The 13554-nt window shown below is 38.6% G+C and overlaps 1 protein-coding gene across 2 annotated transcripts; it reads right to left on the reverse strand.

Moving 5' to 3' along the window:
• Positions 1–1664: 1664 nt before the first annotated feature.
• On the reverse strand, positions 1665–12414 carry drd4-rs (dopamine receptor D4 related sequence). Of its 2 annotated transcripts, none has more exons than XM_041780246.1 (4): positions 12392–12414; positions 12184–12296; positions 8492–9137; positions 1665–4281 (listed from the first exon to the last, which is right to left on the reverse strand). In XM_041780246.1, exons 2-4 carry the CDS (start codon positions 12246–12248, stop codon positions 4183–4185), a joined length of 810 nt encoding a protein of 269 aa, XP_041636180.1. In that variant the 5' UTR covers positions 12249–12296; positions 12392–12414; the 3' UTR covers positions 1665–4182. The 2 variants fall into 2 exon arrangements, with proteins under 2 accessions (XP_041636180.1, XP_041636179.1); XM_041780245.1 differs by having other exon boundaries at positions 8473–9137.
• Between the last annotated feature and the right edge of the window lie 1140 nt (positions 12415–13554).

Raw genomic sequence — 13554 nt, forward strand, 5'->3', positions numbered from 1 at the left:
TACACATATAATAATAATATACATATAGTTATTTTATCCTCATATACTGGATATTTATTATTATTCTTTATTTATTTTTGTATTAGAATTTGTATTGTTAGTATTAGAATATTAGAACTTACAATAGATTATTTAAAATGATTGTGTCTTTATTGTTCTTAAAAATGGCAGTATTTCATCAATGCTATCATGCCTGTGCTTTTGTTTATTTAAAGAATATTTAGTTTATTATTTATGTCACTGACTTCTAAACTGAACTATTTTGAGAGAGAGAGAGGAAGTTTCCTCATTAAAATCAATTATGATGCTTCTTCCACTAGGGGGCTCTGTAGCCCTTAAGCAGATGATAAATCAAACCTCTAATCCATCTATTATCAGTGCAGTTTGTCTCATTTGGGGTCCTGGTGGCTTAAGCATACTCCAGCTGTCATTATGTGAGAAAAGGTGTACACCTTGGACTGATTGCCAATCATTCTCAGAGCTGGCACACACAGAAAATTAAACCAGGCATGCAAACATTCACATTTGAGTTACTAAACAACCTGACGACCATATTTTTGGACTGTCGGAGGAAGTTGGTGCACTGGGAGGGAACTCAAGCATTCGTGAACATGCAAACTCCACACAGAAAGATTCCTGTTAGACCAGGATTTGAACCAGGAACCTTCCTGCTGTTAACCAACAGTGAGACCCACTGCATCACAGTGCAGTCCAGATGATGATTAAGCGTTAATTTCATGTCTTTTTAGTTAATCAGTTAAAAAGTTGTATCTTAAAGACAAAAAGATGGAAGAAAATGAGGGGAAGCTTTGATTTTACTATTGCAAAATAATGAAAGAAAAAAAAATCCCTTACACACAAACTCTCACTCAGGAAGTGAAACAGGAAGTTAAACTTTATGCTTTGGTTGTTTCAGCTTCAGTCACCTTTCTTCCTCATTCTGATTTTCTGAACCTTAGCAGATCGTCTTAAGCCACGATATACGCCTGAGGCTGTTGCTGCCATGTGATTAGATAATGAGATATTTGCATTAGTGAGCAGGTGAACAGGTGTACCTAATGAAGTGGTCAGTGAGTGTCTATATATGTATCTACATCTGTTTATTTATCTGTGTAGTTCAGACATGCTTCCCACTTACCTGAGGCTATATAGCTACCTTGTTGCCATGAAAACCTTGGTGTAGTGAGTGGTTTCCATGCCATTGCTGATGAATTCATTGCAGTGAATCACAATTGGAGGGTCCAGATGTGCAAGACTGAGTGAGACCTACCCACACAGACTCAGTGCTATGGTTGCAGTCAAAGGTGCATCTGCTAAATCATCTACTGACTTGAAGGGGGAGAATATTTATGCACTTATTTTAGATTAGATATTTCATTTAATTGACACTACTTTGTAGAAATATGTTTCTACTTTGACATTATACATTTTTTGTTTGTTTTTTTTTGTCAAATTTTTGTGTTAAAAGCCAAATTATATTGACTAAGGCTGATTTTTAAGAAAAGGGTAAAACATCCAAGGGGCTGAATAGTTTTATATGCACCTTATTTTCAGAAAGGTAGAAAAACTTAAACTTTCTTAAATCAACAAAAAAGAAAACATTAAAATGAACAAGAGGGTGCAAAATAAACACATTACCTTATCTATTTTTTATTTTACTCCTTAATAAACATTTGCTACAATCAATTATTCATTTGAACATTTAAGAGAAGCAGCTGTAAGCTGAATATCAGGTATAAAGTTCAGAAAATTGATTTTCTTTCAACATAAATAACTTTTAAAAACATTCTTTTATATAATTACAAAATAGATAAAAAGAAAAACAAGATCTTTTAACAACAGTCACCACTTCCATTATAAACAACATCAACACATTCAACTCTTCACATTTTTCACATATTTTATGTCTCTGGGCTGAAATGTTAACAAATTTAATCAACACTTGTTTTAAAAACAAATCACACACCTTCAAAATAAAAGTCTGACACATAAAAAATAAGAGCCAGTCAGAAATATTTGGTCCAACTGACTGTTAAACTAAAGCATCACTCAGAAAACATCTGCGTCCAGTTGAGGCAGAGAGTATAAAAACATCTGTCACCTCAAAATGAGAGTAAAACAGCTAAAAAGCTGAAGGTTCAAAAATGTTAAAGATGACTCAGACTCATCATGACTCCACACCAGCGACAAACAAGGATCATGTTTTCAGGTTATTTTTTGTCCGTCTGTCCGGGTCAGTCAAGAATGATTTGAGGGAATTTTTTCAAACTCTTCCTAAATATCCATTCAGACTTACTACAACAAATAGTCAAGATCATTGGGCCTCATGTTCCCCCCTTGCTTGTGAAAGCAATATCTGGAGAACGTTACAAGGGATTGCTTCACATTTTCTACCAATGTCCACTCTGACTCAAGGAACTGATAAGACTTTAGAGGTCAAGGGTTAGGGTTGTTGGGCCTCATGTTCATCCCTTGCTGGTGAGCATAACTCAAAACCTCTATTTTATTCCTGCTTTCAACTCATGTCCACTCTGACGTTAGGATGAAATGATCAAATACTGGGGTTCATCGGTCAAAAGTCAATGTTACTGGGCCTCATGTTCATCTCTAATTTATAAATGTGGTGTCTGAAGAATGCTTTGCAGGATTTTCTTTTAAACTTTTCACTAATGTCCACTGTAACTCAAGAATGAATTGATTAGATTTTGAAGAACAAAAGTTAAGGTCACTAGGCATAATGCTCATCCCTTGCTTATGGTTGTGATATCTCGACAAAGTTTTAAGGGCTTTTTCTTTAAATTGGAAAAAACATCCGCTAAGACAGTGGGTAAGAGGATTTGTTTTTGGATGTCACATTTTCCCGGGCCTCATGTTCATTCCTTTCTTGTAATTACGATATTTCAAGAATACTTTGAGGAAGCCATTCCTCACATTTTCCATAAACCTTGACTCTGACTCACCCCCAAACTGATTCAATTCTGGAGCTAAGAAGTCAAGATCACCTCATGTTCCTCCCTTGATTGTGAGCATGATATCTTAAAATTGTTTTAAAGGAGTTTCACCCAGTTTTCTAAAAATGTCCCCTTTGACTTGAGGAAAAGTATTAGAATTCATAGATCATAGTTTGAAAGTCTTTTTAACATGTCAACATCATTGGGCCTCATGTTCATCCCTTTCTTATGAGCATGATGTCTCAAAACCTTTTCTGGGGATTTTCTTCCAGTTTTCTCAAATGCCCACTCTGACTCTAAGATAAATAATTAGTTTTTAGTAGTAATATGTTGAAAGTCAATTTTACGGGGCCTCATATTCATCCGTTGCTGATAAGAAATGATATCTCAGGAAAACTTCCAGGGATTTTCCTTCATATTTTCCAAAAGTAGCCACTATGACTTTAGGATAAAGTCACTAGATTTTGGAGGTCATAGGTCAGAAGTTCAAGTCCTCATGCTCATCCCTGGCTTGTGGTTAAAGTTTCTCATGAATGCCTTGAGGATTTTTCTTCAAATTTGTTCACAAACTTTCACCATAACTAAAGGATAGTATGATTAGATTTTGGACATCATAGGTCAAAGGTTAAGGTTACTGGGCCTCATGTTCACCTCTTGCTTGTGGAAGCTATATCTCAAGACAGCCTTGAGAAATTTACTTCAAACTTTGCTCAAATGCCCAACAGTGTGCCCCTTGACCTCACATTATGCTTTTACCGTTTGCACCTTAATGCACTCTATAAAGTTTGATTTATGATGAAGCACATTTAAGTTCATGCATAAACATTCATTTCCATTGTTAATTGGTAGAAAATGAAATCAGAAGGCATGTTAGAATTATTTACAGTATTAACAGATTAAAATGGTTGCAGTTCATATTTATAGCAACGTGATTAAAGTGTTAAAATTCTTCAAAAACTATTTACATGTGATCTACGGAGAGGAAGATTTTATTTGACCCAAACAGAATCTTTGGACTGGAATACAAAGGAATGAGGGAAATCTTTAAAGCATCAACCTACATTCACTCTCCAGCTATAGTCTGGACTGTAGATCTCGTTTCAGACTCAGTTTCAGACATTCTGGTTTCATGACCGACAGCTCAGCAGCTTGTGAAAGATGTTTCTGAACTCAACATTGAAGGCAGTGTAAATGATTGGGTTGACTGCGCTGTTGACATAGCCAAGCCACGTTACCACAGAGATGAGGGTGGGGCCGATGTCACATGACTGACACAGGACCTTGGTGACGTGGACGATGAAGAACGGCGTCCAACAGACCAGAAACACTCCTGCAGACGGACATAGAGAGAGACAGCTCATGTAAAACCTCAGAAAGCTTCTCATCATTCAGAACAGGTCTGTCGCTCTGCAGAGATATAAAGAAGTTAAACTATGAGAAATTACTGCCTATGATGACAAAACATTTAAACAGTCATCACATGGCATCTGTTCTCACCTGTTCACTCTTCAAAGGTACAATATGCAGACTTTCTGCCCTGGAAATCTTACAATGACTATGACAGTTATTAAATTGAGTGCTTACATTGCTTTAATGTATTTCCATCATTTTTCAGAGCCAGGGAAATGTCACATAACAAGACGTGTCAAAGCTGCCATAACAAGACACGACGTGTTTATCATCGCCCTGGAAATGCTGGATGTTACGTCAAAGACTGCCATATAAGGAAACAGGAACTGAAACCAGAAGCTGCTGGTCTGTGGCTGCGTCTCATTCATGTTTTATGCTGCTAAATTGTGAAGGACCATGATTATTCTATGCAATCAGCAACAAGATTGGTCCTTGCTTTTACTGCAACGTGTAAAACCACTATTCTATTCTTAGTAATTGAGTGGCCCTTCTAGATATTTCCTGTAGAGACAGCCACTCAGCTCTTTTTCCTTTGGTAATTGAATATCGGGTTAGGAAACAGATATTAGAAATTTAAAAATTACTGGTTATTATATTTTTGTTTGAAATTTGACATTGTGAAAACACGAGCAAGTTAAAAAACTGATATTATGTAAAATTTTGATTTTAATGTCCTGTCATGTCTTGTCCTATGTTTTTATTTTAATATTAACATTTAACCCTCAGGTATTCCTTATATCTGATTTCCTGAGCTATGTGAAGTTATGTTTCTCTCTCGTTTGTGAGACATCTTCATTATTAAGTTGCTAACAAAAAAAAACCATTCCATTTCCTGTGCTTTTGATCTTCAAATAAAAGTCTTAAGAGAATTTTAATTTGACAGTCTTGGTTAGAATGGAGCATGTCTATCATGGGATACTTTACTAAACTTTAGCTTTGCAAAGCTAACAGACATGAGGGATTGAACAGGCTCTGCTTTGAGAGAGACAAAGCCACTATCTGCTTCTTTCAATCATCCAGGTAAGATTTTTGTCCTTGCTGGTTCAAGTAAAAACTACACAAGCACTCCAGCAATAAGGGAAAAATAAAGGCCCGAACATACTCGAGCGTACTGTGAGCGGACATTTTTCTGTCATGGCGTTCTACACTGGCGACGAGGTAGAGGAGCTGCTTTGCCTGCTGTAATAACAGATCAAATGGTTAGTCATTTTAAAACTATCTCAATTTTAATTGTTTGTGGGATGGGTTTAACAGCTGCAGACATTTAAAGCAAAAGGACACTCTTAAAATCTTCTTTTCCTCCTTTTCTGAATTTAATGATCTTTTGGGGGCCGGACAGGAAGCTTTGGGGGGCCTGATGTGGCCCCTGAGCCGCCAGTTGATGATCAGTGCTCTAGCAAGGACGTAGGTAGCAGTATTATAGTCATTTGCAATTAACTTGAAGCAAATCTGGCCTAAAGTTTGGCTTAAAACCATGTAGTGTGTGGGCCCGTTAAGATCAAGCTAAACCATTAGGCATACATCTTCTTATCCAGGCAAAATAGCACCCTTAGCAAGTGTTTTAGCACCTTTACTTAGCTGTACAGTTGTATTAACAATGTATGGTTGTATAAATTCCAACGGCACATTCGGACTCAACAAACCATTTAGGAACTAATGCTGTAAGGTGTTTTTCCTAAAAAGTAGCCAGCTGTTTTTGTTTCATAGATGAATTTCACATAATGAGGGAGAAAAGCTGTTAAAAAGTGGCAATAAAGTCACAATCAGAAGGCTCCTAGGCTGCTTCTTGTGTAGCTCGGTCTAGAAAGGTCACTTTAAAACAGTCTTTCTTCCTGACTATGTGAAATTTGTCAATAAAATTAAAACATAGGTTTACTGTTTAGTAAACCCACCCTAAAGTGCAATTTTTATTGAATAGAGCCCTCAATTCAAACACGAAGTCAGCAGCAGAGGAGTAGCGGCCGCGCTAATCACTGTAGCAGGATATCGGCTTTTAACGGCTTGTTTTTTGACATCTCTGAACGATATAATGCCAGCTCCATTAAAACCAACAAATGAATGTAGGCAGCTCACATAGTAAACCTACAGACAGTTTGTTTTTCAGTGTTTAAACGCGAGTCCAAATAGAGACACACTGAAGTCGTTTCCAGGGAGATTTGATAGGTTCTATTTTTACTGAGGATCAGAGCTTCTGTGTTAAACATGAAACTGAAAGTGTGAAGAAAAAACAGAGTTTCTGTTCACAGAGGAGCTGCAGGCATCAGACCTCCTGCTGAGACGTTTTTACACACCATTGCTCTGATAATGTCAAGCTCAGCCTCTAGGTTGACGTGCATAGTAAAGTCGATCTGTTAGGGGTGAATTTGCAATTTAACCGGATGATTGTTCTTGTTCCAGTATACATGCACAGTGGGCGTATGGTAATAGACCGGCTACCAGAACCTAAACGTGGTGTTTTTACACCCACAAACAGGAGCAAAAGTTATTTTACTGTTACAACAATGTGAGTGCATGGCGTAAAAATGAGAACTGGTAATGGGTAACGTTTTTAATGAGGCTAAATATGTGGTAGAAATAACCCATGCGGGACTGTACAGAAGCGTAGCTCCTCTGCTGGCAATTCAAACAGTCTCTCCTTAGGAGCTGCACTGACAGCCACTGCACTGTGGCTAATACACAACCACATTTCCAAAAAAGTTGGATAAATGTAAATAAAAACAGAATGCAATGATTGTCGAATACCATAAACTATAGCCAGTCATTTTTACAAATATGTATGCATTCAAATTTATTTTTAAACCATAATTTCTGGCTTTATGAGCAATGTTTTCACAATGGTTAGATTAAATTGCATTATTTGGCAGAACTGGACTATACCATTTGGACATTTTTGAGGGAGGAGCAGGGGTCCCCAGTATTTTACTTCTTGTATGTTGACCAATTCATTTAGTTGCTTTTGACTCAATAATGACACTAATTACTAAGAAAAAAATAAATAAAAACACACTTTTCCTTCCAGGTGCCTAAGGGCCCCTCCTTACTGGGGGCCCGGGTAATCAGTACATGTCTTCTTCTTTGCATGATGCAGCTCTCTGAATCTTTTGATGGTATCATGGACAGTAAATGGCGGGATATCCAAAGTTTTAAAATTTTACACTGAGTAACATTTTCTAAAGTTGTTACACAAATTTTAGATGCAGTTTTTGTTGAACCTCTGCCCATCTTTACTTCTGAGAGACTCTGCCTCTCTAAAATGCTCCTTTTATAATCAGTTATGTTACTGACCTGTTGCCAATTAACAAAACTAGAAAAGCACTCAGAGAGCTCAGACCTCCGCCATTAGCCCTATCTCCCAATAGTACAGAATCCTTAAAAAAATTCCTGGATCAAGACAGTGATCCAGATCACTCCCAAAATCTAATCAGTTCTTCTTTATGTCATTTCTGACATTTCCTGAAAATTTCATTAAAATCCATCCGTGACTTTTTGAGTTATGTTGCTAACAAACAAACTAACAAACCCTGCTGATCACATAACCTCCTTGGCAGAGGTAATAAGTCGCATAAAGCTCCTCCAGCTGTTTTTTTCTTACTTTTCCAGCCTTTTGTTGCCCCGCCTTTTGTTTAAAATGAGCTAATATTTTTCATGAAATGGTGAATGTCTCATGTTCAACACCTGATATGTTCTATTGTGAATAAAAGGTGGGTTCAAAAGAGTTGCAGGTCACTGCATTCTGGTTTTGTTTGCATTTTCCACAGCGCCCCAACTTTTTTGGAATTGGAGTTGTACTTACTTTTGGCAATTACCCCATAATTCCCACTTGAACTACATCCCTATTACGTTAAACTACCGTTAAAAGATGAAAATGTAATGTATAAAAATTAACTGAATGTTTGAAATTCATATAAATTTTTCTTTGAATGTTTACAAAAAAAAATAATTACAGAAAATTGGAGCATTAAATGTATAAATTAGAATAAATAAAGGACAAAAAAAGAACATAATTTGTACAAATAATATAAAAAAATACAAAGAAATAAAATGTGTAATTTATAAAAATAAAACAAGGGCTGTATAATTAATAGATTAATTATCATTAAGAAAACCTTACCCACAACGACAGGAAGTACCTTCATGGCCTTCCTCTCCCGCCCGCTGACTCTGCTGCTCTTAGAGCCTCTTCTTCGTCTCCTCGCTGCACTCCTCTTCATCAGGCTGCTCTCCCGCTGCTCTGTTAGCGCTCTTTCTGACGTGCTGTCCACCTGAGTCGTTATTGGGTCGCTGTCCACTGTCCCCCCGTCCTGCTGCTCCTCCGTCACTGGGGTCACAGAGGGCGCTACTGTGGAGACGGTGGACAGTGAGGCGGGGCTGAGACAGTCTGGAGCGGCGTACGTAACTTTCTCTTGACTTTCACTGGTTGAGGTATTAGCTCGCTGGGGAGCCGAGCTGAGGTTCAGAGCGAGAGCTGGACGATATGCCAGACCCACATGAGACCTGCTCCGCCCACTCCAGCGGCGCAGACCCCGAAACATCCAGTAATATAAGAAGAGCATGACGGGACACGGCACGAAGAATGAGCAGACTGAGGAGTACACTACAAACTGATCGTTCTCCAGTCTGCACACGCTCGGATCCCGGCCAGGCACTTGGTTCAGACCGAAAATCACTGGACTGGCCACGCCCACAGACAGCAGCCAGGTGGCGGCGATTAGTGTCAGCTGACGGACACTGAACTGGTTCCTGTTGTACTTCAGAGGGACCACAACAGCGATGTACCTAAAACCAAAGACACCGTGTGAGACACTCTAAACATTAGTACACAGTTAAGTCGATTTATGGTTAAAGCTTGATAGGGATTTTTAACTTCAGCGCTGTCCTTGTGTTCATCAGAAGTTGTTGGCAGATGACCTACGCCACTGCAAAGAACTCCAGATGGGGGGCAGGAAGTGATTTCTGCATGGAGAAGCACTAGCAGAATACCGAAGTTGTGTGCCAGTGCCTCACTGTTCAAATCAGAAAAAAATGAACTTTCAAGCAGGCCTGCCCACAGAAACAGCAGTGAAATACTCAGAGATCGGGCCCTCTCCAGTTGTAATTATTGATGATATCAGTGCATGTGTGTTGAATCAGTAGCATTGGTGTTAGCGTCCTGGCTAACAGTTCCCTCATTTTGGAGCTGAAAAGTGTTTAAAGATATTATTGGATCTGATGTTGGATTTGTTTAACCCACCTTTTAACCCATCCATGCTAGTTTTTCCATAAATTTTTGCCACTTGTAACCCAGTGCACAACATTTTTTTGCCGCATTACCGACTTTTTGCCACTCTTAGCCCATTTTAGCCAATTTTTGTCACTTTAAATTCACTTTCATCACTTTTTGCCACTTGTCTTATACTTTTCACCCCTATAGTGCCCTTCTCTAGCATTATGTACATCTTACTGCACTAATTACCATTTTCTTTCTCTTTCACCCATTTTAAGCCATTCTTTCTGCCACTTTAAACCAATAATCTTCACTTTTGTCACTATCTTACATTTTCAACCCACTTTTAGCTGCTCTTTTTGTGACTTTTTACTCATTTCTAGCCACTCTTTCTGTTTCTTTTAACCCATTTTTGTCACTTTTTGCCATTGTTCCTACACTTTTCTTACTCTTCCAACCCTTTTTCTTCAACTTCTAACCAATTTTCATAAATTTATGCCATTTCTCTACACCTTTCACCTGGTTTCCAAAACTTCCCTGTTTGGGATTCATCCATCCATCCATCCGTCCGTCCGTCCGTCCGTCCATCCATCCACACTTTTTCCACTTTTCTTACATTTTTTACCCATTTTTGCCTCTCTTTTGCATTTTGACCTGTTCTGATGTCTTATCTCCATTTTCTACACTTTTAAAAATGTAAAACCCATTTTAGCCACTTTTGCAACTTTCAACCTAGTTTTAGCCCCTCTCTTGAGTTTTTATACCTGTTATTACTTTTGCCATTATCTTACACTTTTCACCCATTTTAAGCCATATTATCTGCTAGATTTAACCCATTATCGTAACTTTTGCCACTGTCTTACAATTTCAACCCATTTTAGTCACTATTTTTGCATATTTTAAACTATTTTTAGCCACTCTTTTTTTTGCCATTTTTAACCCAATATTGTCACTTTTGGCCATCGTTCTTTTAAGTACCCATTTTACCACTTAACCCATTTTGCCACTTTGTACCACTTTTCGTACACTTTAAACCAACTTTTTAAATGATCCTTCTGCCACTTTGTACTGATTCTCATCAATTTTTGCATTTTTCTTTACTTTTAACCCATTAAAGCCACAATTTCCAAGACTTTTAATCCAATTTCATCCCTGTTTGCCACTTGCCTTACACTTTTCGCCCATTTTTAGCTACTCTCTTGCATTTTTTTAATGATTTAATGATTCATCTTTTTTTTTTTTGCCATTTTTATGCTTTTTTAAACCACTCTTTCTGCCATATTTAACCCATTTCCATCACTATTGCTACTTAACTACACTTTACTATGCTTTTCTAAACTTTTAACACATTTTTGCCATTCTTTCTGCCTCTTTGGAGCGATAGTCATCACTGTTGCCTCTTTCTTACATTTTTAACTGTTTTTGTATCTTTTCACCCATTTTTGTCCACACTTACTAAGACTTCTGACCCATTTCACTGTCACTTTTGCCTCTTTTCTACACTTTTCTACACTTAAAACCCATTTTTGCCCCTCTTTCTTCCTCTTGTAACCCACAATTGTCCCGTTGCCACTGCCTTACAATTTTAACCAATTCATTGCTGCTCCTTTTACCTCTTTCAACCCATTTTGCCATTTGTACCACTTATCTTACACTTTTAACCTTTTTTTCTGAATGCTCTTTCTGCCACTTTTAACCTATTAACATCAATTTTTGCCATTTTTCTTCCTTTTTTCATCCATTTCTAGCCCCTCTCTTGCATTTTTTAACCATTATCTTTATTTTTTTGCCTTTTTAAACACTGACAAGCCATTTAAGCCACTCTTTCTGTCAGATTTAACCCATTTCCATCAGTTTTTCCACTTACCTACACTTTTCTATGCTTTCTTAAACTTTTAACCCTTTTTACCCAGTCTTTTTGCCACTTTTGAGCCATTTTCATCACTTTTTGCCATTGCTCTTACACTTATCCTACCCTTTTTAATGAGCTCTTTTTATCTATTTAAACACATTTTTTGCCGCTTTGTACCACTTGTTATTCGTTTTCACTTGATGACTGGGTGAACATGCTGACAATCTGCTATGACACATAAGCTTGCGGTTCACTTATCATGCATAACTCTGAATCTTTTTACAACAAAAGTTCACAGGTAGAATGACTCAACACCTGTCATGTGAAATGATCATCTGACTCGGTACGGCTCATATGACGCCTTATTTTTATCGTCATGTCTCAGGCAATGGAATGAAACCACGAGTGTAAATTAGCAGTAACGAGGTGTTCCATTAAATCTTCTCATCACGTTCAAAGATGGGAGTAGCTGTGTGAGCAGTGTTCAATTATAGAAATCTGTTAACAAATTAATGAGCTGTTAACACCACGAGTCATGATCAAGTAGAGGCAGCCTCCTGAAGGGCACAGCGACCTTCAGACACCAACATCAGACAGCTCTTTAATTTAAAAAGACACAACATGATGGAGACTAAGAAATATTCAGACAGACTCCTTCAGTAATTATTAGCAATGACTCGTTAGGCCAGAGAAAGAAACTAATATGATATCCTTGTGAATAAACCTGAATAAGGTCTGAGCAATGAGACACACTCAGGTGGACTCACCTGTCAACACTGATAGCACACAGGTTGAGAATGGAGGCGGTGCACAGCATGACATCCATGGTCATCAGAGCATCACAGGTAAAGGTGCTCAAAGTCCAGACACCTCCAAGAAACTAATAACACACAAACAGAAACACTGATGAAGACACGACAAGCCCTATCTATAAAAAATATCAGAACTTTCCCAATAATGCAGGTGTAAATTAACCTGGTCCTCTCCAATACTGTGTCCTAATAACTTTAGTGTACAGTCACCTGGTCCTTGTTAACCGTTAACTGGTCCTTATTACAGTCACCTGGTCCTTGTTAACAGTCACCTGGTCATTGTTACAGTCACCTGGTCCTTGTTACAGTCACCTGGTCCTTGTTAACAGTCACCTGGTCCTTGTTAACAGTCACCTGGTCTTTGTCAGCACTGTGTCATATCAGTCCAGATGTACAGTCACCTGGTCCTTGTTAACAGTCACCTGGTCCTCATCACCACTGAGTCCTACTAGTCCTGGTGTACAGTCACCTGGCCCTCGTCAACACTGAGTCCTACTAGTCCTGGTGTACAGTCACCTGGCCCTCATCAACACTGAGTCCTACTAGTCCTGGTGTACAGTCACAGGTGACCACTGACCTCTGAATACACGTAGAGTGGCAGCACCAGCACGGCGAGGAGCAGGTCAGCGACGGCTAGGCTGATGATGAAGTAGTTTGTGGCAGTCTTCAGGGAGGGCTCAGTGAGCACGCTCAGACAAACCAGGAAGTTGCCAAGAATGATGACCAGGATCAGGGGGATGCCGATTACCAAGGCCAGGTAGTTGAATTGGTGAAGCTGTGTCTCACCCGACGGGCTGCCAGGTGTCATTTTGACCATGTTGACGGCCCTGAACACAGGGTTACAGTCAACATCTGGAACCAGAGCAGCTACCTTCCAGATGTTAGTGTTAGCATCAGGCAGAGCAGTTGTCATGTGAGCCGTCTGTCCTTGCTGTCACCTGTTGCAGATTTCTCAGGAGAGTATGTGTATTAGTCTCACCTGGCTGACAGACTGAGCGTTCCTCTTCTCTTTACTCATCCTGGGAATACTGATGGTTCCTGTAACCAAAAACACAAACAGCAAATGTAGCGGGAACTTCAGAAAGGGGGCAAGAAGGGATTTCTGCATTAAGAATCGCTAACATATGGCTACGGTTTCAATAAGATGATTCTGACCAAAAACAAGATGATTTTGATGTCAACAAGATGATGATGAACATGGTGATTTCAAAGTGAACAAGATGATTTCTGAAGTAACATGATTTCAGACATGATGAGCTCAAACTAGACGCAATTTGAAAACTGAATGTGAAGACTTTGAACTAAACAACATGATTTTGATGTTAA

Source organism: Cheilinus undulatus, linkage group 23 (assembly GCF_018320785.1).
Source record: "Cheilinus undulatus linkage group 23, ASM1832078v1, whole genome shotgun sequence".
NCBI lineage: Eukaryota > Metazoa > Chordata > Actinopteri > Labriformes > Labridae > Cheilinus > Cheilinus undulatus.

Excerpts from the sequence above, each read along its gene's own strand:
- drd4-rs (XM_041780245.1), bottom strand. The coding sequence starts at position 12,248 with ATGACCATGGATGTCATGCTGTGCACCGCCTCCATTCTCAACCTGTGT. Across the intron at positions 9,138-12,183 it reads TGTGCTATCAGTGTTGACAG|GTACATCGCTGTTGTGGTCC; the intron begins GTGAGTCCACCT and ends CTTTGGTTTTAG. Across the intron at positions 4,282-8,472 it reads GGTACTTCCTGTCGTTGTGG|GAGTGTTTCTGGTCTGTTGG; the intron begins GTAAGGTTTTCT and ends GTCCGTCTGCAG.